This window comes from Aquarana catesbeiana, linkage group LG06 (genome assembly GCF_042186555.1).
Source record: "Aquarana catesbeiana isolate 2022-GZ linkage group LG06, ASM4218655v1, whole genome shotgun sequence".
In the NCBI taxonomy this organism is placed as follows: Eukaryota; Metazoa; Chordata; class Amphibia; order Anura; family Ranidae; genus Aquarana; species Aquarana catesbeiana.
In genome coordinates, this window is record NC_133329.1 from 156,095,073 (window position 1) to 156,122,417 (window position 27,345).

Genomic DNA, 27,345 nt, shown 5'->3' on the forward strand with positions numbered 1-27,345 from the left:
CGGCACTGTGGGTTCTCTGTGACCGCGGGTCCCATGGACTCAATGTCCGCTGGGTGCCCGCGATCATGTCATGGAGAGGTAGAACGGGGAGATGACTTTGTAAACAAAGCATTTCCCCGTTCTGCTTAGTGACATGACAGAGATCACTGCTCTCTATGACACTGCCATGTGTGTTGAAGCCCCCCCCCCCAGTTAGAAACACTCCCTAGGAAACACTTAGCCCCTTCATAGCCCCCACTGGCTAACCCATTCACTGCCAGTGGCATTTACACAGTAATCAGTGCTATAAAAGTGCACTGATCGCTGTAAAAAATGACAATGGTCCCAAAATAGTGTCAAAAATGTCCAAGGTATCCGCCATAATGTCGCAGTCACGATAAAAATCGCTGCCACTACTAATAAAAGAAAATTAATAATAAAAATGCCATAAAACTATCCCCTTTTTTGTAGATGCTATAAATTTTGCGCAAACCAATCAATATAAGCTTATTGCGATTTTTTTAAACAAAAATATGTAGGAGAATACATATCGGCCTAAACTGAGGAGAAAAAGTTTTTTTTTTTTTTTTATATATATATATTTTTTTTGGGGGATATTTATTATAGCAAAAAGTAAAAAATTTTTTTTTTCAAAATTATTGCTCTTTTTTTTGTTTAAAGCGCAAAAAATAAAAACTGCAGAAGCAATCAAATACCACCAAAAGAAAGCTCTATTTGTTGGAAAAAAAGGACGTCAATTTTGTTTGGATACAACGTCGCAACTGTTAAAGCGACAGTGGCGAAACGCAAAAAGTGCTCTAGTCAGGAAGGGAGCAAATCCTTCCGCGGCTGAAGCGGTTAAAGAAATGACTGATGGGAACATTTGAACACAAGCAACTCTCAAGATGCTGATGACTGCAGGATCCAAGTAGGTCTAAAAAATAGGATTTTTTCGTCATACTTACCTGTAAAATCCTTTTCTTTGAATACATCATGGGACATAGAGTTAGGCTAATATTCATTACCTACTGGGTTATACTTCATCTCCAGGTGAATGGACACTGGTAGACTAAAGGTCTTTAGACAGGAAGTGATCCCCTATATAACCCATACAGGAAGTACTTCAGTTTTGTAGCAAGCACTGAATCCTCAAAAAGAGAGGAGGGACCTCTGTGTCCCATGATGTACTCAAAGAAAACATTTTTACAGGTAAGTATGACAAAAAATCCTATTTTCTTTTTCATACATCATGGGACACAGGGTTAGGCTAATATTCATTACCTACTGGGACATCCCAGAGCAATAGCCTTGAGGGGAGGGAGACACCTTGCCAAACAATAGCCATCAGACCTTATACGGCAGCCCGTAGTACACTGAGGCCGAAAGCCGAATCCGCCAACTCCGACACCCTTCTAGCCAAGGTGATAGCCATCAGGAAGCAAATGGGACCAGCGAATGGGAGACTAAAGGCCTTTGGAAGAATATTGACAGGGCCGAAATCTGACCTCTGATTGTACTCAAAGCCAATATGATTTACACAGCTGACTATAGAAAAGAGAGAACTCTCCCAATCACGTATTTCCGGAGGATGCCATTTTCTGGCTTCACACCAAGTAATATAAGTCTTGCAGACCTTATGATAGATCTTCCCAGTGACAGCTTTTCTAGTATTCACTAGGGTAGACACCACTGGTCCCGAGATGCCATGGTCCTTTAACACCCTGGCTTCAATAGCCATGCCATGATCCAGCCTAAGCTTTCGAAATACCGCACTGTGGATGTTATGCTCTGTTCTAGAGCCTGTAGTGAGTGATCTCTGAGCAGGAGGTCGTCCAGATACCCAAGCACCAGGATCCCTTGGGCCCTAAAAGACCCAGTACTGGTGCTAGGATCTTTGTGAACACCCAGGGAGCTGTAGCAAGCCCAAAGGTTAGAGCCACAAACTGCAGGAACCTCTGATGGGGCTGAAAGACAAGTACGTGTAAATATGCATCATTTATATCAATGGAGGCTAGAAAGTCTCCCATCTGGAGTGAGGCTACTACTGAGCAGACAGACCCCATCCGAAAGGACTGGATCAGTGGATAAAACCCTGTGCCTTTTATCACTCCTTGATGCAATAAATGATGTAGTGCCTGAAGCAATAAGTCTCTTTTTGGAGGATCCGAGGGAACACAGGATCTTAGAAACCTCTGAGGGGGAACCCCCCGCAACTCCAGCTTGTAACCGCGGGACATAGTTGAGGTGACCCACTCATCCTGATCTATTGTTCTCCAAATCCCTAAAGTGCGCAGCCTTCCCCCCACCCAATAGAGTGGGGGCATCCCCTCAAAAGGAGGGCTTGGTGCTGGGTTTAGAAGAGTTTTGGACCCAGGGCTTTTTGTGGCCCTGGATTTGCCCCTGGCTCTGTGTACGTATTCGCCAACACACCATGGATGGACAACTTCCATCATCAGACTTCATCAAGCATTTGATGATCATCACATGCCTGATGAAGGGGCCCTGCGTGGCTCTGAAACACGTTGCACTTTTCTTTGTGATGTGATCTCTTTCATTAAAGAAACCTTAGGACGGAAGTTGTCGATCCATGGTGTGCTGGCGAATATATACGCTTGCTTGATGTTACCAGGACCCAACTGGTAATCGCTGCAGCACCCACCATTTTAGGAGCCATATCTGAGGCTTTAAACGAGGGACGCCTGGTGCTTTTCTTCACAGGAAGTAGAGAACTCTTCACTCCGGAAATCTTTTGGATATATTTGTCCAAATGATCACCAAATAAACGATCCCCATGAAAAGGGAAACCTGCCAATAACTTTTTACAAGGAAGCTCAGCTGACCAGTTCTTAAGCCACAAAAGTCTGCGCATATATACAGACAAGAGAGCCAAACAAGAAACCTGCAGTATTGAATCCTTTAAGGCGTCAACAACAAAACACAGGGCTCGAGGAATATCTGTCTTATTTTCAGACAGATCATCCTCCCAGTTAGTTCCCACAGGCCGTCTGACCTGATCCTTTATGGACTGGCAGATACCAATTGCTGCAACGGCTGGATGAATAGATGAACTGGCCAAAGAAAAGGAAGCCTTTAATAATGACTCCAATTTTTTGTCAACAGGGTCTTTCAAGCCCTGTTCGTTATCTACCGAACAAGTTAAGTTCTTGTTTAAAGTGGGGTTCCACCCAAAAAACAAAAATACCTGGAAAAATTCTAAAAAAAAACCCAAAAAAAACATTTGGATATTTTTTTTTCACTTACCTTCAAATGCCTGTTGCTAGGTGGTCCCTCGTAGTCTGCCTGTTCCTTTGCCTGGGCTGGTGACATCACTTCCCCCCAGGCACAGGAAGGGCTCCGCTCTGCTCCCTCCCTCCTGTCAATCATCTGGGACCCATTACAGGTCCCAGGTGATTGAGCGGCCAATCACGGCGCCGCTCGCGCATGCGCAGTGGGTGCCAGGCTGTGAAGCCACAGCCCGGCGCCCACAGTTGAAATGCCGGCGCCGACGAGAGGAGGGGGAGACGAGCGGGGCTTCGATCCCCCGCATCGCTGGATCCAGGGACAGGTGAGTGTCCAATTAAAAGTCAGCAGCTGCAGTATTTGTAGCTGCTGACTTAATTTTTTTTTTGACGGCCCCCCTGGGTGGAACTCCTCTTTAAGGAAGAGACTTCTGCATCTACGGCTGAACTTTTCATCCATGGGATATAAAAGGGAAAACCTCTTAGGAGGAACAAAAATCCTGTCAGGATGTTCCCAATCAGCATACACCGTCTGTTCCAACAGAGGGTGTAAGGGGAAAGCCTGCACGGCCTGAAGAGGCCTCAGAGACCCCAAAGAGGACCAGGGGGGCTGAGTAATCTCTGCAAGAGGCAACGTAAAGGCAGAATGAACCATTTCGGTAAGAGTCAGGATCAAAAGCCTCTGCGACTGAGAGGAAGACATTAACCTGATATCTTCTTGTCCAGATTGCTCGGAAGCAGACTCATCTGCCAAGCCCTCCACAGAATCCTGAGCTTTTAGCTCTTCCCCATCCTCAACCCATTCCTGCTCCAAACCCAGAAGGCTCCAGGGAGGGGGATCTGTCACGCTTCTTGCCATCCTGTGGGATGGAGGCAATCATGCCAGCAATCCTGTGCTCTAATCCGGCTAGGGACAAGGACAGTTTATCTTTGGTGATAAAGGGCGAAGCAGCAGCGTTGACTGTAGGCACAATACCAGATAAGCGCAGCAGCTCAGATTGCCCGGAAGCCTCTGGTCTTTCAGGGGATACAACACTAGGGATATGACTAAGTTCATCAGGAACTACTGATGACATAGGTGTGCCCTTCCCTGTAGTGTTAGTCCTGCTCCTCTTTCTTGAAGACATTTACAAGCCACAAAGAGTACCTGGGTGTAGTATTAACACACCTCAGAAAGGAGACCCTTTAATTGGGCTCACCAAGCCCCTATGCAACAATACTGCTAAGCACCTTTAGGCTGCCAAGCAACATCTGGTGACTCGCATGACCCGGGTAAAAAGAAATGAACCTCTGCAAATGCCTAGTTTAGGGTCTGCTATGTGTCCCACAGCTGCCTTCTGGAAGCAATGCATGTTTAGCATACACAGCTTAAATAAGTTGGCTGTGCGCCGAAACGTTCTATGCATGTGTGCACACGCACGTGCGCGGTCCCGGTGAACAGGCGTGACTGTATTCGCGTATGACGCAAATATTTGTGCGCCCAGATAAAGGCTATGGCGCATGTGCGGTAAAGTCGCGTGCACCATGGCCTTCATACAGGTAAAAAACAGCCAGACACAAGCAAAAAAAAAAAAAGGTACACTTTGCAAACACCCACAGCTAGCCCAAAACTCCCTCGTATTGTCACCACACACAGGTGTCCAGCCTCTAGCTAGCTTGACTGATTGTTACAATCACTGGGACACCCCACAATAAGTAATTAAAGGGGTTTCACTTACCCGTCCAGGCATAGGGCAGCTTAGTAAACTAAGAGCCCAATCTTCACACATCATGGCAGGTTCTTGTCACTTCATGACCTTCAAGGATTGGGTACCCTTTTCATGTTTAGGGTCCACTCCCTTGGACCTGTACAGCACCTTGCAGGAATGCCTTAGCACTGTGGTGTCCAGGATTCCACTTTGCAGGGTCCAGCACCTGGAGGCTGCATTACAGGCAAAACCTAGCAGGATCTTGAGTCTTCTTTGCGAGGCTCGGGTACCATTTATCTAAGCATATAGAGCCTATATCAAATAGATACGATCGGTCGATTCCTTGATTCATTTAAGAACCATTTGTGGCGCTCAGAGAGCTCAATCAACCGTGCCATCCACCTTGCAGACACTGGTAAAAAGCTGTAAAAAGTACTTCTTGTATGGGAGGGGTTATATAGGGGATCACTTCCTGTCTAAAGACCTTTGGTCTACCAGTGTCCATTCACCTGGAAATTAAGTATAACCCAGTAGGTAACGAATATTAGCTTGTGTCCCATGATGTATGAAAAAATAATGTCATATGGCTGCTTAGATTAAATGTCTTAGGATAAAAAGCTTTGACGTCATAGTAAAGCCTAATATTTTAAGCAGAAAGTCATTATTTTCATTGAGATGATGGTCAAATGATCTGACTGCTGGTGATCATAGCACTGGGTTAGACACCCACAGCACTAGTCTTATCTTTTTGTTCCATGATCATTCAGGTAAACCCAAATCAACAGACTAAATCCTTCTCAAATATCAGTTGCTGGAGTTTGGCCTAAAGACATATGGTACCATGAGGTAGGTTCTCAATTCCTGACTAGGATAACATTGGCTGGATTTTGCAGCCATCAACTTATGTCTGTGGGCAATGTAATATAACCTAAAGCAAAAGGCATTTACAGCAATTGTACACACAATAAAAACTACCCATATTTTTTGCATAGGAATGGAGCCACAGTAATTATATGAGATGCTCTATGTAACTTAGTGTAAAACTGTTGCAAAAATGAGATCACGAAAATTCAGCCCAAGAAATATTGTGCACTATTTATGTGTAATAATTTTCTTTTAACACCCGATCCTACACATCAAAAAAACTGCTTATGGATAACATTATTCTATATTGGTGGGGTCACGCCAGCCTAGGAAGTCCTCTCAGAGTGCTTAAATGGTCTTCATAGACCTCCAACAAGTCTGTAGGGCTAGCAACATCAGCACAAGATGGGCCTCTTACTTTATACCCATTATACAGTTTTGTATTGTAGCAAAAGCAAAATACACCAAGCAAACTGGCCCATCTAACAACCGATTCCTTAGACAGTGTTTAGCAAATATATCAGCTTATGGTTAAAGTGCCCACAGAGATAAGACTCTCTCATTGCCTGATCCAGTCACTTACTGTCAGCTGTCCAGTTGAAATTTTCCAGCCAATCACATTGGTTTTTCCCCTGATTTAACCAGGTTACGGGTGTCTGCTGAGTGCTTCCCCTCTCTCCTAAATAGGCATAAACATGCATGTTCAGCCAATAAAAACTTAAATGTTTATGGAAATATTTTTCTAAGTTCTTTGTAGGCTGGATTTTGCCTTCACATTCAACCTTCATTTAATGTTGCATGCGGAGATAAAGTAATCTATTCAGTAACTCAGCAAGTCTATATGAATATATTCCTTGCATGTCACAATACAAAGCAAAAATGTATATTTTGACTTAGCTGTAAAGTGGAGTACAGTACAGGACACACAACAGTAAGTCAGACCATGGGTTATATGCCGCTACCTTTAAATGATCAGACACTAACAAAAGCTTTGCTGTAAATGCCCCCAGTGCCCTCCCCCCTCCCCCATATAACCCACCCACTATTTTGCAGGACTTCAGTTCTGTAGCAAGCAAGAAAGAAGAAACAGAGGGCTGAGGGGAGAGAGCAGTGTCCTGTACTGAATCCCAACTGGAATTTACAGTTAAGTCAAAATTCCCATTAACTTATTCGTACAGTGCAGGAAGTCAGACTATGAAATGTCCCCATGACAACATGGCAAACAGGCCCACAAAAACTGAGGATTAGTGGTCTTGAAACACTCAGGTGACAGACTGAAGCACCTTGTGGCTGAAGCACATATTAGCAGAGGCTGATGATCCACCTAGTAAAACTTTGGGACAGTATGAACAGAAAGCCAAGTGGTGGCCTTGCAAACCTGCAAAATGGATGTTTGATGCTGAAAGGCCCAGAAAACACCAACAGAGCTGATGAAATGGGTCCTGATAGGAAAGGGAGGAAACAATCCCTGAGGGATTAAGTCCTGGAAATGATCTGCCTGTGCCACCTAGCAATGGTGGAAGTGAAAACACGATGTCTTTTGTTTGGACCTTCAGGGAGGACAAAAAAAGGGCTCAGTTTTGCTGAAGGAAGATGTTGCAGTTAGGTAGACCCTCACTGCTCTGTCAACATCCAGGCAAGGTGTTCATCTGTGCATAGATACAACAATTTACAAGACTGTTGCCTCAGAGTTAGTGTCTCACTCCAAGAAGTAAATGCTGACCCTGGATAATACATGAACAAAGCTTTCACTAATCACTCTTACTGTTAACAAACCACAGTCTCCTGACTTTACAGTCATTGGGCTCAAGACATTCTATGATCACTGCTGGTAAGTAGTTTAAAATAAAAATTTGACAGGCATCGAATGGCCCCAGATACGTCCAAGAGCTATTTTATGCAATCCATCAGGACTTTGCCAAGCTTAGGAAGTAAAACTACTCTTGTATTCTTCCAGAAGCCACTGCAGAATATACCTGCATAGGGAGTGGTTCTGGAACTTACCATGATACAAGTAGAGATCACTCGCAGGCATGTGAAGACTGATAATTTGGCATCTGTGGGGTTTTGGCTAGTTCAGGCTTCTCAGCCAGGAAAACTTATGAAATCAGCATATACATTTTGAATATTTGTATGGAAACACTGTATGGAGTATTCACTTGTGTCAATGCATAAACATAAGTAGGCTTGACAAACTTTAATTACATGTGGGAATGCAGAAAAGTGTCATATACAAGCCAGAGCTGTTTGCTACAATTGTCACTGTCTGAAACATCTGGATAAGATGCAAGTTTAATTCAATATGTGGGTATATGGGATTGTATGATATCTTTTATTTTATTTATTTATTTATTTTTATTATGGTTGAACTAGATGGACTTGTGTCTTTTTTCAACCTATGTAATATAAACCAAGTTTCCTAGTCTACATTTTAGACTAAAGCAGCCCATCGATTATGCAAATTTCCTTCCTTCCACCATGGGTGGAAGGAAAGAATATTGCTTGATTCTATCATAAACACAGTCAGTGGGGTAACCCCCCTGGCTCTCCTGGAGGTTATAGACACTGGCAGTGATCACATGAAAAAAAAAAAATCTGACAGGCTGGTTGAGCTAAAGTCAATCGATGGATTGCCTTCAGTACAAACAGCCTACCCATAGATGGATCAAATCATATTTACCCTTTTGTGATTTTATAGATGTATTGCTACAAAAAAACATTTTGCATTAGTGCAAAATGAACACTGACATGCAGAGATAATAGGATTTTTTTAAAAACAGCTTACCTGTAAAATCCTTTTCTTGGGAATACATCACGGGACACAGAGCCTTTAATAATTACTTAGTGGGTTAAATAGTCACCATCAGGTGATTGGAAAAAGGCAACCCTAATTACAAGGCGAGTTCCTCCCCTATTAAACCCCTCCCAAATGGAGGGCGCCTCAGTTTTGTAGCAAAGCAATAAGTATCCCAACGTATAATCCGGAAGAGAGGCGGGAGCTCTGTGTCCTGTGATGTATTCCCAAGAAAAGGATTTTACAGGTAAGCCGTTTTTAAAAAATCCTATTTTCTTGTTCATACATCACTGGACACAGAGCCTTTGATGATTACTTAGTGGGATGTCCCAGAGCAATGCCCAAATTTAAGGGGAGGGAGGCACAGATCAGAAACATGGACCGCCAACAGACAAGAGGACCTATACTGCTGCCTGCAGCACACTGCGCCCAAAAGCGGCATCTTCATGCCATCTTACATCCACCTGATAGAATCTAGTGAATGTATGGAGTGAAGACCAAGTTGCAGCCTTGCAGATCTGAGCCATGGAGGCCTGGTGATGCACTAACTGCTCTAGTTGAGTGCGCTTTAACCTGAAAAGGAGGAATCTTCTTCTTTACACCATTAACCTGAACAATAACCTGTCAAATCCATCTAAAGATAGTGGATTTCGACGCTGCCTTGTCCTTTTTGGGGCCTTCTGGCAGAATAAATTGACAGTCTTTTGTATCTGAGCCGTTACCTGCAGATAGATCCTGACTGCTCTTACAACATCTAAAGAGTAACAACTTCCCTGCGGACTGCGGATCTGGAAAAAAGGACGGTAGGACCACATCTTGATTCTTGATTCACCCTGTCTTTATGAATAATCAAATATGGCTCTTTACAAGAAAGAGCTGCTAACTACCCTTCTAGCTGAGGATATGGCTACCAGAAAAAACTATTTCTTTGTCAAAAGAACTAAAGAAGCATGGTGCAACGGTTCAAAAGGTTGTTCCTGTAAAACAGACAAACCAAATTCAAATCCCATGGGCACACAGGAGGCTTAACTGGCGGATTCAAGCGCAGTGCCCCCTGAACAAAGGCCGGGACAAGAGAATGAGAGGCAAGTGGTCTTTGAAAGAAAATCGACAAGGCCGAGATCTGGCCCTTGATAGTGCTCAAAGCCAGCTTCATCTATACGCCTAATTGAAGAAAGGCAAGAATCCTGCTAATGGCATACTTTCTAGGATGCCACTCCATGGTTTCACACCAGGAAACATATGCCTTCCAGATTCTGTAGTAGATGAGCCTGGAGGCCAGCTTCCTAGCATTAACCAGAGTGGACAGGACTGGCCCCGAGAGGCCACGACCCTTCAGAATGTAGGTCTCAACCGCCAAATTCAGACTTCAATAAGGCAGGATGGAATATTGGACCCTGTAAGAGTAGATCTGGGCACAGCTGGAGAACACAAGGTCTTCCTTCTGCCATTTTTACGATCTCCGCATACCAAGGTCATCTAGGCCAAGCTGGGGCCACCAGAATTACCGGCTTTCCTTCCCTTTTGACCCTCCGAAGGAATTGCGGGAGAAGCGGAACTGGAGGGAGCACATAGATCAGAGTACTGATCCCATGGAATCGTTAAGGCATCTGACCCTTGTGCTAGCGGATCCTTTGTTCTTGACACAAAGCTGTCCAGTTTTTTGTTGAACCTGGAAGCCAACAGGTCTACATCCAGGGTACCCCATCTTCGACATATGGCCTGAAATATGTTGGGGTGTAGAGACCATTCTCCTGGACACAGCTGCTGGCGGCTTAGGAAATCCGCCTGCCAATTTTCTACCCCCAGAATGAAGACTGCAGAGAGGCAAGGAACATGCCTCTCTGCCCAAGAAAAAATGTGATTCACCTCTTTTTGGGCATCCAGACTCCTGGTGCCCCCCTTGGTGATTGATATAGGCCACTGCCGTAGCATTGTCAGACTGTATCCGGACAGGACAACCCTGCAACCTGTAAGTCCAGACCCTGAGGGCTAGGCGAATTGCCCAAATCTCCAGAATGTTGATGGGCAAGAGCCTTTCAGTTCTGGACCATCTTCCCTGGGTGGAAGCTTCTTCCAGAACTGCTCCCCAGCCTATTACGTTGGCATCTGTGGTTACGACTTTCTAAGTAACTGGAACAAAGGATTTTCCTTTTAGTAGATTCTTGGTCAGTAACCACCAATTGAGGCTGTGGCGTACCCATGGAGATAGGCACATTGGAAGATCCAGGGCTTGAACTCTTTTGTTCCAGGCAGAGAGGATGCTGCTCTGTAAAGGCCTTGAGTGAAACTGGGCGAAAGGAACAGCCTCGAAAGAGGCCACCATTTCCCCTAATAATCTCATAGTCGAATGGAGGGATTTTTCCTTGCTATGACTACCCAGACCAAATCCTTTATGGCTTTGGCTTTTGATCCGGGTAAAAATACTCTGCTTTGGACTGTGTCTATGACCATTCCCAAATACTCCAGACTTTTTAGGGGCTGTAAGGAAGATTTCTCTAGATTGAGTATCCAGCCTAGGTGCTCTAAGGCCGCGTACACACAAGCGGACTTTTGGGCAACAAAAGTCCGGCGGACTTTTGAACGAACGGACTTGCCTACACACAATCACACCAAAGTCCGACGGATTCGTACGTGAGGACGTACGACCGGACTAAAATAAGGAAGTTGATAGCCAGTAGCCAATAGCTGCCCTAGCGTGGGTTTTCGTCCGTTGGACTAGCATACAGACAAGTGGATTTTTCAACTGGACTCGAGTCCGTCTGAAATATTTGAAGCATGTTTCAAATCTAAAGTCCATCAGATTTTCAACTGGAAAAGTCTGCTGAAGGTCCGTTGACCAGTCCGGTCGAAAAGTCCGCTCGTGTGTACGCTGCATCAGTACTCTACTGTGCTGAGCAGATTGTGGTCTAAGCGTGCTACGGACTGTTCTACGAGTAGCAAATCGCCCAGATAAGCTATCATTGTTATGCCCCAAGCCTATCCTTTTGCCAGGGGCGGGGCTAGAATTTTTGTGAACATTTGAGGAGCGGTAGCAAGACCGAAAGGTAGGGCCACGAATTGGAAAGAACGAATGTCTAGGAACGGATTCAGGTCTTTTAGATCTAGAATAGGTCTGACATCTCCATTCGGTTTTGGAACCGTAAAGAGGTTTGAGTAGAACCCTGAGCCCTGCTCTTCTGGGGTCACTTCTTTAATTACCCCTTGGGATAATAGACATTATAAGGCCAGAAACAAGGGCCTCACCTTTTCTGGATCCTTGGAGACTCTTGACCTTAGGAAACAAGATGGCGGAAGCTCCCGGAACTCCAGCTTGTAGCCCAGAGACACCGTGGAGACTACCCACTTGTCCTGAATCTCTTCCCACCAGGCGCCTTCAAACTTCAGCAGCCTTGCCCCCACTCTGCTGAGCGGGGGGGGGGGGGCCTCTCTTCAAAGGGGGGCTATAGGGTTCTGCTTAACAGATCTTGATCAGACCCCAAGACTTCTTTTGGCCTTGAGCTTGGCACTTTCCCCTAGTATTGGACTGGGGAGGCAATCGCCACTGCCTGGAGGTCGAGGCTCCAGGGGCTGGGGAAAGAGAATGTCTAAATAAGGGATGTTTATTCTTCTTTTTAACCAGTAACAACCGCCTGCCTAATTTGTTCCTTGAGGAACTGGCACATGCCAATTGCTGCGACCGCAGGCTGGACCACAGCACCAGCCATAGAAAAGGAGGCTTTAAATAAAGTATCCAGCTTCTTATCAGTTGGATCTTTGAACCCCTGAGCATTGTCCACAGGACAGGTCAGGCTTTTATTCACACAATAATCGCATCTATTGCTGGCACCCCCCATTTCTTGGTGAACTCATCCGATAGGCAACCCAGAGCAGAGGGAGGGGATCTACCCCTTTTTCTGCTACTCTTTAAGGAAGCTGTGATAAAATTAGTAATCCTTCCTACTAAACCACGCAATGCAGCCTTCATAGTGTCTTCAGTGACATATACAGGGACTGTAACATTGGGAGAGGCTGCAAAGCCTGACAGGGGCACAGACTCATCCTGTGAGGCTGCGTCCAGTCTTTCGGGGGGATGGTATTCTGCAGGCATGTTCAGAAGCCCTAGATCTAGGCATTGATTTCTTAATGCCTCTTTTACCTCCCCCTGAAGCCCTCTTGCGGGGAGACATAGTCCTAAGCTGCAAAGCAGAGGTACTAGCACAAATGCAATCACTGTTGTGCCTTAGTCTTACAATAGTAATATTAGCTCAGTCTGCACAACCTGATGCCGAGTAGGTGTCTTGGGTATGCCTAGATCCGAATCCACTGAGATGCTTACTGCCCACAGCTCTGTGTCCCACCACTTACAGGAGCTCCGGAGTACTGGTCTTTAAACATAGCCGCTGTGCGCGGCACCGCAACCACGCCCCCCTCCTTCCCCGCCGAAACCACCGTAAAAGCGCGGCCCCTGCAAGCACGTAGGATCGTCATAGCGGATGGCCGGGGGACTGCACAGGACCCCCGGACTGCGTGGGATACCCCCTTTCAGTTTATGCAGCAGAGCCTGCAGCGGACAAGGTGAGCGGCTTCTCAGACCAGCTTCACTGAGCATGTATCCTGGATGGCATGTAAGTATACACCAGGTATGTCTCTTACTCCCTCTAGTGGCGGAAACCAGGTAAGATGCAAACTACTCAAAATAAAATAATCCATAATGTGTATAGTTTAGGATTGTCTTCACTTACCTTATCCCTGCCGCAGGAACTGCTGAGAACAGACAGATCCAACCTTAACCCATCACGGCGGGTAGCGTTGTGCCAACCTTCAGGGTTCTGGGTTCCTACTCACAGGATCATCTTCCCTGGACCTGTAAAAAACTCTGCCAGAAACTTTTCGCGCAACTTAAATTTGTGCACCAAAGCGCTGGATCCCAGAGCCCAGTCCTCAAAGAGACATTACAGGCAAAACCTTGTTTCTTCTTTCACGAGGCCCAGGTACCATCCATCTTAGGCGTATTTATTGGCCCGAAGCATGGATCTGGTTTTATAGCTCCTAGGCCCCAGCAGAGACCGTCAAACAGAGCTTTCTTCTTAGCACATCTTTAACGTGACCAACCACCTTAGACACTGGCGAAAAATAACTGAGGTGCTCTCCATATGGGAGGGGTTATATAGGGAGGAACGCGCCTTGTAATTAGGGTTGCCAGTGTCCAATCACCTGATGGTGACTATCTAACCCACTAATTATCAAAGGCTCTGTGTCCCGTTATGTATGAACAAGAAAAAGGATTTTCATAAACGGTTTAGCAGTGAAATCTTCCAACCTAGGGGTTAACAGAAATGATCTGATAAGCTGAGTTCTTCTACATACAAAAAGGAGGCTGCTGTGCCTACTCAATTCATGGTTTAATTTTTCTTCAGCTGTTGCTTATTTAACTTTGGCTCCAGTCTTCAAGTCAGCGGCCAACCTGCCTGTAACACTAGTCTGTCACTCCCCTATCTTTGGTGAACTCTCAGCAAGAGCGAATATAAAAAACAAAGTCTGAATTCAGACTCCTGATATATAATTATTTTAGTGAGAAAATGTAAAGCGCAAAAAAAAAAAAAAGTGCTTAGCCAGAAACTTTGGATGTTGGTTAGTAAAAATTACCTGCATACTGGCTTTGCATATTAAAAAGCAGTCCAGAATTAAGTCTATGAAGCATTCTGCACATCTTAATGTAGTTGATGATTTCTCCTTTATATACTGCAAGTAATTATTTCACAACATAATACATGAGACAGAACTTAAACCAAATCAATTTTTTTCATAGAATTCAAGAGCATGGTTTGTTATTGGTATCTGTTTCCACAATTAGGATATTTGCCCTCACCTCTCGTTCTAATGAACACTCTCACTGGAACATATAAAGGAAGTCTTCCCAACTTGATATTCAGGCAGCAATAAAACCTTTACATACAGTATCTCACAAAAGTGAGTACACCCCTCACATTTTTGTAAATATTTTATTATATCTTTTCACGTGACAACACTGAAGAAATTACACTTTGCTACAATGTAACGTAGTTAGTTTACAGCCAGTGTAAATTTGCTGTCCCCTCAAAATAACACACACAGCCATTAATGTCTAAATTGCTAGCAACAAAAGTGAGTACACCCCTAAGTGAAAATGTCCAAATTGGGCCCAATTAGCCATTTTCCCTCCCCGATGTCATGTGACTTGTTAGTGTTACAAGCTCTCAGGTGTGAATGGGGAGCGGGTGTGTTAAATTTGGTGTTATCGCTCTCACTCTCTCATACTGGTCACTGGAAGTTCATTATGGCACCTCATGGCAAAGAACTCTCTGAGTATCTGAAAAAAAGAATTGTTGCTCTACATAAAGATGGCCTGGGATAGAAGAAGATTGCCAAGACCCTGAAACTGAGCTGCAGCACGGTGGCCAAGACCATACAGCGGTTTAACAGGACAGGTTACACTCGGAACAGGCCTCGCCATGGTCGACCAAAGAAGTTGAGTGTACGTGCTGCAGAAGTTGCAGGGGTTAGGGATCAGCCTGTCAATGCTCAGACTGTACACCACACACTGCATCAAATTGGTCTGCATGGCTGTCCTCCCAGAAGGAAGCCTCTTTTAAAGATTTTGCACAAGAAAGCACGCAAACAGTTTGCTGAAGACAAGCAGACTAAAGACATGGATTACTGAAATCATGTCCTGTGGTCTGATGAGACCAAGATAAACTTATTTGGTTCAGATGGTGTCAAGTGTGTGTGGCGGCAACCAGGTGAGGAGTACAAAGACAAGTGTCTCTTGCCTACAGTCAAGTATGGTGGTGGGAGTGTCATGGTCTGGGTCTGCATGAGTGCTGCTGGGACTGGGGAGCTACAGTTCATTGAGGGAACTATGAATGCCAACATGTGACATACTGAAGCAGAGCATGATCCCCCATCCTTCGGAGACTGGGCCACACGGACAGTATTCCAATATGATAACGGCCCCAAACACACCTCCAAGACAACCACTGCCTTGCTAAAGAAGCGGAGAGTAAAGGTGATGGACTGGCATAACTCCAGACCTAAACCCTATTGAGCATCTGTGGGGCATCCTGAAACGGAAGGTGGAGGAGCGCAAGGTCTCCAACATCCACCAGCTCCATGATATCGTCATGGAGGAGTTGAAGAGGACTCCAGTGGCAACCTGTGAAGCTCTGGTGAACTCCGTGCCCAAGAGGGTTAAGGCAGCTCTGGAAAATAATGATGGCCACACCAAATATTGACACTTTGGGCCCAATTTGGACATTTTCACTTAGGAGTGAACTCACTTTTTTTGCCAGCGGTATAGACATTAATGGCTGTGTGTTGAATTATTTTGAGGGGACAGCAAATTTACACTGTTATACAAGCTGTACACTCACTACTTTACATTGTAGCAAAGTATAATTTCTTCAGTGTTGTCACATGAAAAGATGGAATAAAATATTTTCAAAAAATGTGAGGGGTATACTCACTTTTGCGAGATACTGTAAGTTCTAACCCTTCCACACTCAATTGCATAAATTGGAGTACAGGACACAGGCTAAGTTTTCATAGACCCTGGTTTATAGGCTTTTACCTTCAGGTGAATGAAATGGGCAAAGCTTTTCAGGACACAACCCTACCCCGCTCTGAGTCCTCCGTTTTGTAGCAAGCAATGCAGAGTGACCAAGAAATGGAGAAGGAAGCTTTTGTCTTGTACCTCAAGATATAGAATTTCAGGTAAGCCAAAACTCCTCTTATTTTAAAGAGGAAGTAAACTCTAATTTTTTATTGTACCTGCAGGTAAGCCTATAGTAAAGGCTTACCTGTAAGTACTGTAAATATCTCCTAAACTTGCATGGTTTAGAAGATATTCAGAGTGCATGCAGCCGATGTCATCGGCACATACGATCTGAAGGTGCCGTGCCGGACCTTCAGAGCCTGTACCGTAAATGGCGGCAGCAGTTAAGTCATCGTTGCTCTAGCCACTCACAGCACCGGAGCACACGAACCCTAAAGAAACACCGGGGAAGATGTCAGTCATCTCAGTGGTGTGTGGGCGCTTACGGAGGGCTTTGTTCTAAGGCATTTCATAATGAGCTAGCCTATCATGCCTTTGTCTTACAGGTTTTTTTTTTTAATCAGGGTTAACAACCTCTTTAACCATATAGTACAGGACACATGCACAGTATTTATACATCCCCAAGCAATGAATGAGAAGGGAGGGCAACAACTAGGCAAACAGAACTGTGCAGGACTAAATGGCAGCCCTACAAAGGCTAAGTTGCCTTGGTGCCAAAATGTCCAGGAAGCTCCCACCCATCTGGTTTTCCACTCCTGGTATGCGAACCACAGCAATCACTGGACAGTGAATTTCCATCCATGAGACTATCTGGTTTGCTTCCTTCAAGACTGCAAGACTTCTGGTGCCGCCACTATTTAGTCTCTCAATGCCTCTGTGACCAGCCAACCGCACCTTCGGATCATTTCTCGGGCGTCACGGTAAAAACAATAGGCCACAGAAATACCGGCGAGCGATGGAAAGAGGGGAACGTGCCCTCCCGCCACTTCGGAAAGTGACCCAGTGGCTAATGAGCTGCTCAGATCGCTTTCATGAGAAAACCAGCTGCCGGCTGAAAAGAAAAAAAAAAAAAAAAAAAAAAAAAAAAAAAAAAAAAGATACTGGGGTTTATGGCTGATTGCTTCAGCCATAACCCTGGTAAACCGCTTGCAAATCAATATATATATATATTTATTTCAGGCGGCAAGTGGTTAAGGAAGATAGCAGTGAGGAGGTAGTTTTGAACTCTATTTTGTACCCCATTAAAATCAGCCATTGAACCCACAGGTCTGGGACATCTGTGACCCAGTGAGGCAAACTACACCAGATGTCAACTTCATTGGGAAGAGGGCATTGAGGAAGGCTTAGTGGGTTTTGTGGTCCAAGCCTTGCGTCAAAATGAATGATCAAACTTAGGTGTGGAAGTTTAAACTTGGGTAGAGCAATTAAGTGGTCTATGTTTTACCTGTACGTGATTTCGCCCATGCAATTTAGAGGGTGTGCGAGCACCGCTCCCCTGCTGTGAATGGACACAGCAGGAGCCAATCAGCGGGTGCGGCGGCCGCCGTGACCCGCCGATGGTTCAGAAGAGGTACGGAGCAGCGGTGCGCCGATGTAAACAGAGCACACTGCTGCTCTGTCATTGAAGAAAAGAGAGAGATCACTGTATTAGTACTACTGGTCCCCAAAAAGTGACACTTAGGGTCAGATTTGCCCAACGCAATGTCGCAGTCCCGCTAACAATCGCAGATTGCCGCCATTACCAGTAAAAAATAAAAGTCCATAAATCTATCCCATAGTTTGTAGAGGCTATAACTTTTGCGCAACCCAATCAATATATGCTTAGAGATTTTTTTTACCAAAAATATGTAGCAAATTACATATTGGCCTAAATTGATAAAGAAATTCGTTTTTTTTTTTTTTTTGTTTAAATTTTTGGATACGTATTATAGCAGGAAGTAGAAAATATTTTTTTTTTTTCAAAATTGTAGGTCTTTTATGGTTTATAGCGCAAAAAATAAAAAACGCAAATATTACCAAAAGATAGCTCTATTTGTGGGAAAAAAAGTAAATCAATTTTATTTGGGTACATCGTTGCACAACCGCTCAATTGTCAGTTAAAGCGATGCAGTGCCATATCGCAAAAAATGGCCTGGCCAGGAAGTGGGTAAAACCTTCTGGGGCTGAAGTGGTTAATGAACTGGTTAAGTGTCTCCCCAAAAAGGTGTCTTCCTTGACGTTTACAGTACCAATCCAGAGGCACTGCTTCTATTTTTGGTATTACAAGTCAGTGACAAGTTGATAAAGAATCCAAAGATAAAATAATAAAGGAAAGTTATAAACTAGTGGAGAGGGATTTCTAAATGAAGGAGAAGAGGGCCATCACCTTAGGACACCTGCACAAAAACGAGAACTCATGGATTGGGGTAGGATTATAGGTGAAGCACCCGATGGACGTGTTCTAAAAACTTTGCCCGTGACCAATCAAGCCTTTAACCCAGGGTCTATGAATACTTTTTGTCCTGTACTCTATGAATAAGATAAAATATTTGTATGTAATTAAAAAATATATAAAATTGTAATATGATATTTCATGAATGAAGCACTACTTAAACGTACCAATGGTATAATCAAAGGTTTCTATCAAACGTATTAAAAGGTGAAATATGGAAATTGGTCCAATGCTGCAGCTGCCAGCTCTAAGCCCGAGAACTGAGCTATCACCTGATCGATGATTTCTCAGGTCCACTCTCAGTGGCAGGCTGAGCCAGCTGCTTGCAAGGCATCTGGGTAGATCCCGACATTGTCGACAATGGAGTTTAGCCTGCTGTCAGCTGATTCTGGGTAACAGGAACACACATGTGCACTCCTGTGACCCAAAAGAGAAGTACAACTGCAAGCTTTGGCCATACTTCTCTTTTAATAAACCAGAGTTCCAAGCATTTATAGCAACTAGAAATAGTCTGTCCTATATCTGAATTCAGAAATCTCAGACCTGCACCGCCTACTGGAAAAAAATCATTAACATTCTTTTTCTGTGCAAATGACTTTCCCAAATCAAATGTAGACATAGTAAGCAAGGTCAGCACAGTTAATAAACAATTAAGGCAAATTGCAATGGCAAAGTAATTAACCATGATGAAGTTCTAACACAAGATATCTTACCTCCACTTTTAATGAGAATATCAAACAGGTCATCCATCTGCTGGCTGTGCGCATTCATTACCTATACAGGGTAAAACACATTCCATGAATTTCCAATACCTTGGTATTTGACTTAGGTGCTAAAAATGGTCTATTATTGTATTCAGCTGTGTTTACATTTGAATAAAAACTGCTGGAAGGATTATGATTTCCAAAGAAACATTGTCAGTGGCTCCCATTTACCTAAATTTTGGGTCTGGGAACTATGCAAGATCCCTTTGCTATTTTGCAGTAGCTGTTTGTGAGAGCTGTCCTATGGCTTACATAAGGCATGCTTGCTATCAAAATGCACTAATGCAGGACACAATATGTTTTTAAGTATCCAGAAACTCAATCTTGCTGGTCACCAAATGCAACAACGGGTTGAGGGGTGGGGTGTGCCCTGGCATACCTTATCAGTAGAAGAAACTACCTTAAAACAATAGATGAAAGTACATGGCTACTGAAAAAAGTGGATACATTCTGAGGAGAAAACGTCCAGCAATACAGGATCTCTAAGGGTCCATTCACATCATTTGCGTTGGGATGCTCCAGACAGAGCCAATATGCCTGGTTTCCTATGGTTTCAGTTCACATCACTGTGCTGTGGTGGTGTGCATGCAAATAAAAAAAAAAAACTGCATGCAATCCCTTTTTTCAATGCAGGAGGCGGCTGTGAAAACCACCATATTCTATATAACCACCATATAAGACAGCTGTGTGAACAGAACTTGTTACATTTCAATACATTTTTTGTGTGCATGTACATGTGTGTGATGCACCAGGATCAGCACTTCAGCCTGTGTCCTCCTAGCATACACCAGTAGCTGTGTGTTTAGCACAGCCGCTTGTGTGAATCAGCCCCAAGACAACTTAGAATATATAATTGTAGCGCACAATAGATTTTATTTTCTTAGACCCCTTTCACACTGGGACAGTTTTCAGGTGCTTTAGCGCTGGAAACAGCCTCTGCTAAGCGCCTGAAACCCGCCTCACATTCATTCCAGTGTGACTTTTCACACGGGGTGGCAGGGGATCGGTGCGTTTGCAGGACGTCCTGAAAAGTCCTGCAAGCAGCATCTTTGGGGCGGTTTGGGAGCACTGTATACTGCTCCCAAAATGTCCTGCCCATTGGAATGAACGGGCAGCGCTTTGGAAGCGCCGCAATATGGGATTTTTAAACCCCTTCTTTGGGGTTAAAAGTGCCCCGCTAGCGGCCGAAAAGCGCCGCTTAAACAGCACTAGAGTGCCGCTAAAACGAGCAGCGCTTTAGCACTAATGTGGCCGAGGCCCCAGTGTAAAAGGGATCTTAGATTTGTACTCAACTGGGACAGACCCAAGAGACTGGAATACAGTCATACTAGGTTACCGTAAAATCCATTTCTGAGTTCATTGCCAGACACAGCGCTCCATTATTCAGAACCATAGGGTTATAATCACCCCCTACAGGAGTAGGACACTAGGCAGAAAAAAGACTTGGCTACGCCTATGGGCAGTCCTAGGGACGTCCCAAAGCAGTGCCAAACATGAGGGGTGGGACAACGAAAAACCCCAAGGCTAACACAAGAGACAACCAGGTAACAGAAACTCAAACACAGAAACTGGAGCCCAGCCTGAATACCCCTTCAAGAGGGAATAGACCCTCTAAACAGCAGCCTGCAACACCAAAAGAAGCATCCTCAGATGCCAGCACATCCACGCTGTAGAATTTTGTTAAAGTGTACACCGACAGCCAAGTGGCCGCCTTGCAAGCTGACGCCTGATGGAAGGCCCAAGAAGCAACAAGCAGCCAAGTAGAATGAGCCATAACAGGAAAAGGAGAAACCCAACCCCTGATAGAATAGACCAGAGTCATTGTCTGTCTGATCCGTCTAGAAAGGTCGCAGAAGAAGCAGACATCCCCTTTTTTGACCCATCCGTGATCACAAACAGTGAGTCTGATCTCCAAAAAGGCCCTGTGACTGCCAAATACACCCAAACTGCCCGAACACATCCAGGGAATGTAAGGTAAATCCCTTAGGACATTTTGACCTGGGTCACAGGCAATACAACGTCCTTAATCAAAAGGAATCAGAGGAGGGAACCACGGACAAGTGCGAAGAACCACTTCATCTTTGTGGATCACCAGGTAAGTAGTATGACATGGTAACGCCTACAGTTCCGACACTCTGCGAGCAGAGGTAATAGCAACCAAAAAAGCCACAATCTGGGACAGAGCAAGCAGAGAAACAGCCCAAATTTTTCCAACGGGAGGCTCCTGTAGACCCGAACGCACCAAGAGTAGTTCCCCTGGCGGTAGAAGAGACGGCACTGGGAGCCAGATGTCGAACCCCTTCATTAAGAGTACGCACCACGAACGAACGCTTTGGACACTCCCAGTCTATACGAGCAAATATTCAAAAATAGGAGGGAGAAGGGAACACTTTTGCTGTGTGAGACAGTTTATGGGTGCCAAGGGGACCGGCACCCCCGCCGCAGCCACAGCTGCATCCTCCAGCTTTAAAGTTTCCCGCACAGATGTAATAAGGGAGACAACCAGCACCTTCTTGTGCGTCACTGAAGTCGGGCACCGGCCGAGACCCCGCACAAGGGACACTATTGGACCCCTAACAGGGGCACTGGCTGAGACCCCACACAGGGGGCACCTATGGATACCCCAAACATTGGGCACCACTGGACCCCCTCACAGGGGGCACTGGTTGAGACCCCGCACAAGGGGCACCACGGAAACCCCCGCACAGGGGGCTCTGGCTGAGACCACGCACAGAGGGTGCCTATGGATGCCCCCACACAGGGGACACCACTGGACCTTTCACAGGGGGCACTGGCTGAGGCCCCTCACAGGGGGCGCCTATGGAGGGCTCATTCAAACCCCCCCCCTAAAAGGTGGTCATCTCAGAGCCCCCACAGCGCCGTACCCCTGGAAGAGGGCGTCCGCCATGGCCATGCAGAATAGCAGGCCGCGGTCTAAATTTTCAGCCGCCCTCCACGAGTGCACAGGTCCGCAGGGGAACCAGACCAGGCTAGAGCCGAGGAAGGAGGGCGGTTGCCCGCAACGGAAAGTGGCAGTCTCGCTGCCAGCTCAAGGGCCACCCATGTCTCCTGGTTGGTAGGCCGCAAAGCCTAAATTAGTGGAGGGCCACTGCAGGGGGCGCGGAACTGCGGATGCCTGGTCATCCACCCAACCATCCAGCAGGTGCCAAGGTGTACCCCCCCAAAGTGACAACCCTGGAGGGAGGGGAGGGTGGACAGAATGTCTGAAGCACCTAAGCCAGAGGCCTGGACCTCAGCCGGGGAAGGGGGGGGGGATGTGGAGAACCCCAGAGGAACGACCACCCCAGGGAGTACCCGCATCCCACACCACTCCAGGGAAGGAGAGGAGGGGGCCCCTTACTGCTCCAGCAAGTACACGGGTAATGATCCAAGACTGATCCTCCTCGCTACCGAAGTGGGGGGGGCTGTCGGCCATGAGGAACGATGCGACTCAGGCCGAGACCCGGTCGTATGCGACCTCGCGAGACGTTTAACCCGCAGGGCCAGCCCCCGTCCAGTGGGGCTACGTCGAAGCCGATCTAGCACGTAGCTGCGGTCTGCATGTGCTTGCTGGCCAGACTGGGGAGACCACTGGATCTTAGTGTCCAGCCTGTCGTCCAGTCCGGCAGTTGATTGCAGATCTCAAAGGAAAAAATCCAAGAGAAAAAAAAGTAGTTTAAAAAGCAAAAACAAAATGCCAGGACCAGAGATCCCAGAAGGGAACTAGGTCCTTACTCCTGACTAGGCAGAAAAAAAACTGGAGGCCTATAGCAGAGAGGTGGGTGTATATCACCTAGGACTGCCCATAGGAATAGCCAAGTCTTTTTTCTGCCTAGTGTCCTAATTTTATAACCATGTGGTTCTGAATAATGAAGCACCGTGTCTGTCAATGAACGAAAGAGAAAGATACATTTGGGTAAGTACAGATTTGTAATCCTAGCTTCTGATATGTGTAAATTTGGATTTTGTAGTCAAAACTGTTCCCCATAATAACCTGGTACAGATGGTAAGTATGTAGAGATTAGGGAAAAATATTGATAAAATTGCAAATTAAAGTGATTGCAATTAGATTAAAAAGAACCTTCTGCCTTTACATTCTATTTACGCTAATCAGCCTTATTTAACTCCTTATTCTCCTCCATTTGATTATTTTTCCTTCTGATTTATTTTTTTGTTCACGTCTATTTTATAAGCTAATAATGATTAAAACTTTTTTTAGTTTGCTTTGTTCGTTAATATTTTTACACCTTTTACATATAGTAACATTAAAAAAGTGCAACATGTAACCCCCCCCCCCCCCCAAAAAAAACAAGTATTTAATTGGTAAATAACTTTTAAATTCTTTGCACCATTTCTGTCAGCTGAAGTGTAAACAAAACTGTTGCAGTAGGTATTGGTAACTGGTATCGGCGAGTACAAAAAAAAAATTAATAATGGTATCCGTGCATCCCTAAGTTTATATATTACTATCTGCTGACTGTATTGAGTATTCTTTATTATTCTACATGTAACACCGACCTAAACAGTTTAACATGTGTTTAAATGCTAATATGTATTGGGTGTTGTCCTGTATCTGTGAAAACAAGACTCTTTCAGGGAAGTTATATTAATTTCCGTTTTGTCCAGCATAGATGGTGAAGTCATTCAATGGTTTCCAGTGCTGTCTGGCAGATGTTTCTAATACCTGAGCTGTGACTCACAGGAACAAGTAAGCCTTTCTACAATGGCACTGTGTTTTAGAGTATCAGCACTCAAAATGCATCTGTGTTTATATATGTGAACCTGTATATAGGAACATAAAGAAGTCAGGAAGGCATAAGGAAAAAAGATGTACATTTATCTTCGGTTAGCCTAGGATACTCAAATGTAAACAGAAAGCACTGTAAACTAAATCTGAGCAGAAATAAAAGCATGCCACCCAGTGCTAAGGAACAAAAAAAGAGTGACTCAAAGGTTAATCCCCCCCTTGCAAAAAATAAATAATAAACACACCAACATTTTCAAAATCTGTATTTTTTTTTTTTTTTACACTTAACACTGGATGGAGGGGGTGCAATGCACAGGCTCCTGCAGACTCTTCCACCAGCTAATTCTTTCAGTTAGGCTGCACATAGATGTGGAGTGATTTTCTTTCCTGCAATTACGGGTTGCAGTAAAATCAAAAACGCTTGATTCCCCCAAAATCTGACAGGCTGGTTGTACCCAATTTGATTAATCAACTTGGAGATGATAAGCCTGCCCATAAATGGTTTGAATCTCGGCCGATGCCTGCTGAACTATGCCTATGGCCAACTTTAGAGAGCTAGGAGGCATAAGGCTCCAGTCACATTTAGGTGTTGCTATTTTATAAGTGGTTTTCTGGCTTTTTCTGGCGTTTGTGTACAGGCGTTTTGAAGTTCAAAAGGTCACCAATGTAAAAGCATTAAAACGCCTGTAATCTGCCAAAAAAGAAGCTCATGTACTTTTTCGAGCAACGGGCGCTCAGATGTGAACAGGGGCCATTGAAATGAATGGGATTTGTCTTGTTGGGCATTTTTAGAGCTGAGGTTTAGAGCAGAAAAAACGCCCAAAAACGCATAGATGTGAACAGAGCCTTAATGGTCTATGGGTGTGGTAATCACAACACTTAAATTCCACTGAAACCACAAGTTATAGATTATTAATTCACAGATTTCTGTGAATGAATGATGCGGTTGTGTGGACGCAGCCACATACACACTTGCGAAAAATCCAGGACTGACAGCTGCCGCTAGGGAGAAGAGTCCCCCATGCTGTCAGAGGGGGAGTCAGTTTAGGAGTGGGTTGGCATAGTACCATGCTACACTCTAAATATGGGAGCAACATGCTCTAGGGTAAACTATTATTATGATATTATTGGTCAAATTGAACCAAAAAACCCTCTTTTCAAAACTATAAAGACAAGTGATTTTTGTGTCATTGTCATACGAACAAGGGTTTACATCCCTCCTCCAAGGACTTGGATTAAAGCCAAGATCATCATTCTATAATCCCCATGACCAATTAGGCATTTAGAATAAAAAGTCTCCAACCTGAGAGTCATTTGTCCTACTTGAGTTTTTTAGGCTTGTGTGCCCTAATGGAAGTTATAGAAATCAGAAATATTATTACGCTAGAATCACAATTTTCTGCTGGACTGCATTGTGTTCACACTCATTTTTTCACAAGCTATTTTGCAGTGGGTTAAGGCAGTCTATTTACCACAATGTCCCAAAAAGCAAACACGCATTATTTTTGGCAACACAGTGCACTGTAGTGCGTTAATGTGTGCTACAAGGTATGCGTGTTGGAGATGCATAACTTTAGTGCATTGGATCCCATGCAAAATCAATGGTACAAAAATGCACATGATGTGCGCACAAGTGCAACGCACCTCTACAGAAAATTGTGAACCTAACCTTAATGGGACTTGGGGGGCAATCAGTTAGGCTATAGGATGGTGGGCTGTGAGCAGTGCAAAAAAAATTTTTTATGACCACCTGATGATATGGTTTTGGTAAAGTTGACATCACGATCCAAATACCAAATTAATGTGATCAAAAAATCCTGGAGAAAGAAATTTGAAACTATATGTAACTGTAGATTTCCCAGTGCTAGAAAAAAGGGAAATATCCAGGAAACACAGCATGACAATTTTAACAGTTACAAAGGGATAGGCCTACGTAATCAATTTCAAAAGCATACATGTCAGATTTTTGCATAGGATTATATAACATTTCAATTATCCCTAAAAAAACAAAAAAAAACAAAACAAAAAAAAAAATAGAACTTTAGAAAGTCAGCAGCTCTCATTAAGTTAAGGTTAGACATTCATCATAATTAAAAATGGCATTAAGTCCAAAACCAAAAATGTATTATATTGCAGCCAACCAATACTCAGATGTGGTGGCTGCATCAGTTCTCTTTTCTTTAGCGTATTTCCCTCAGTTTTCACCTGGTGATCTGGCCAGTAATACTCCTCCTGTATTAGTGAGACACCACTGGAGGAGTAAGCACAGGAGGCACAGACAGAAGCACTGTCAGTCTGGATGGAGGGGAGTGTTAAACATATTAGCAGATTTTAATACACTAAAACATTTAAGCCAAACCCCAGCTCACACTTGAAAATCAGTTACTGCAAACAGCTTTTTTTCCTTTTGGGATAAAGGTTTTACATAATTAAATAAAAGCTGATTTTAGGCACCCCTGCCAGTGTAAAGTGGTTTGTTTTATCCCTGTAAATCGATACAATCTGCTGGAGAGCTTGTGCTTTTAAAAAACAACAGCCTTGCTGGCTGGATCACAAGGTGAAAATAGAGGAAAGCCTAAAAAAGAAAATTAATGCAGACATCACATCTAAGTATTGGTAAAAAAAAAAATTGCTTTTAGGTTTAATACTGCTTTAAATGGAAACTATTCATCTTAATAAAATTGGATAAATAAAAATGACATTTTCAGACATATAATCTTTACTTATCCCTTTAAGAGGAAATGAGAATATGAGATGGCTTGATCTGTAATTGCAGATTTTGGTAAGCTACGTGCCTGTTTTATGGCCTCTTCATAGCGTGGAGGGTCTTTTGATTTAGCACTGGAGTTGTTGAACAAAGAATGCCGAACATACTGCTGGGATGGGGATGTGGAATTGGACTGCAGAAAGAAAATAAAACAGTGTTAATAAAAAGATAACGAATTAAACAATCTAAAGGGGTTTACAAGTGTTAATCTGCACTCTGGAAGCACTCTCTGATTTAGTGCATGAAAACGATTTATTTCTCAATGTTGGTATGACAGCCTTTTAACATGAAATTGTGCTGGAACGTGAAAATCACTTTTGTGCTTAGAAGTGCTCATAAAATAAGTGACCTGACATTGTAGGCAAGTCCCCAAACTAAGCCCAGAAATCAAAAGCATTAATCACCTGCACATATACATGTGTGTAAGTATCTCAGTGGTCTCCAACTCTGGAGTGTTTGACTATGAAAATGTAGACACTGCCTAGCAGGGTAGATGCCC

The 27,345-nt window shown here is 44.3% G+C and overlaps 1 protein-coding gene across 15 annotated transcripts in view; it reads right to left on the reverse strand.

The window, feature by feature from the left end:
• MRTFB (myocardin related transcription factor B) overlaps positions 1 to 27,345 on the reverse strand; it is a 501,337-nt gene that overhangs the window by 14,315 nt on the left and 459,677 nt on the right. For 10 of the 15 annotated variants that reach the window (XM_073591089.1, XM_073591093.1, XM_073591085.1 and 7 more), the window contains 3 exons: positions 26,875 to 26,979; positions 19,282 to 19,342; positions 6,354 to 6,449 (listed from right to left, as the gene is read on the reverse strand). In XM_073591089.1, the coding sequence (XP_073447190.1) occupies positions 6,354 to 6,449; positions 19,282 to 19,342; positions 26,875 to 26,979 (262 nt within the window). The remainder of the gene's footprint in view (positions 1 to 6,353; positions 6,450 to 19,281; positions 19,343 to 26,874; positions 26,980 to 27,345) is intronic. The other 5 variants (XM_073591099.1, XM_073591087.1, XM_073591100.1 and 2 more) reach the window with 3 other exon arrangements.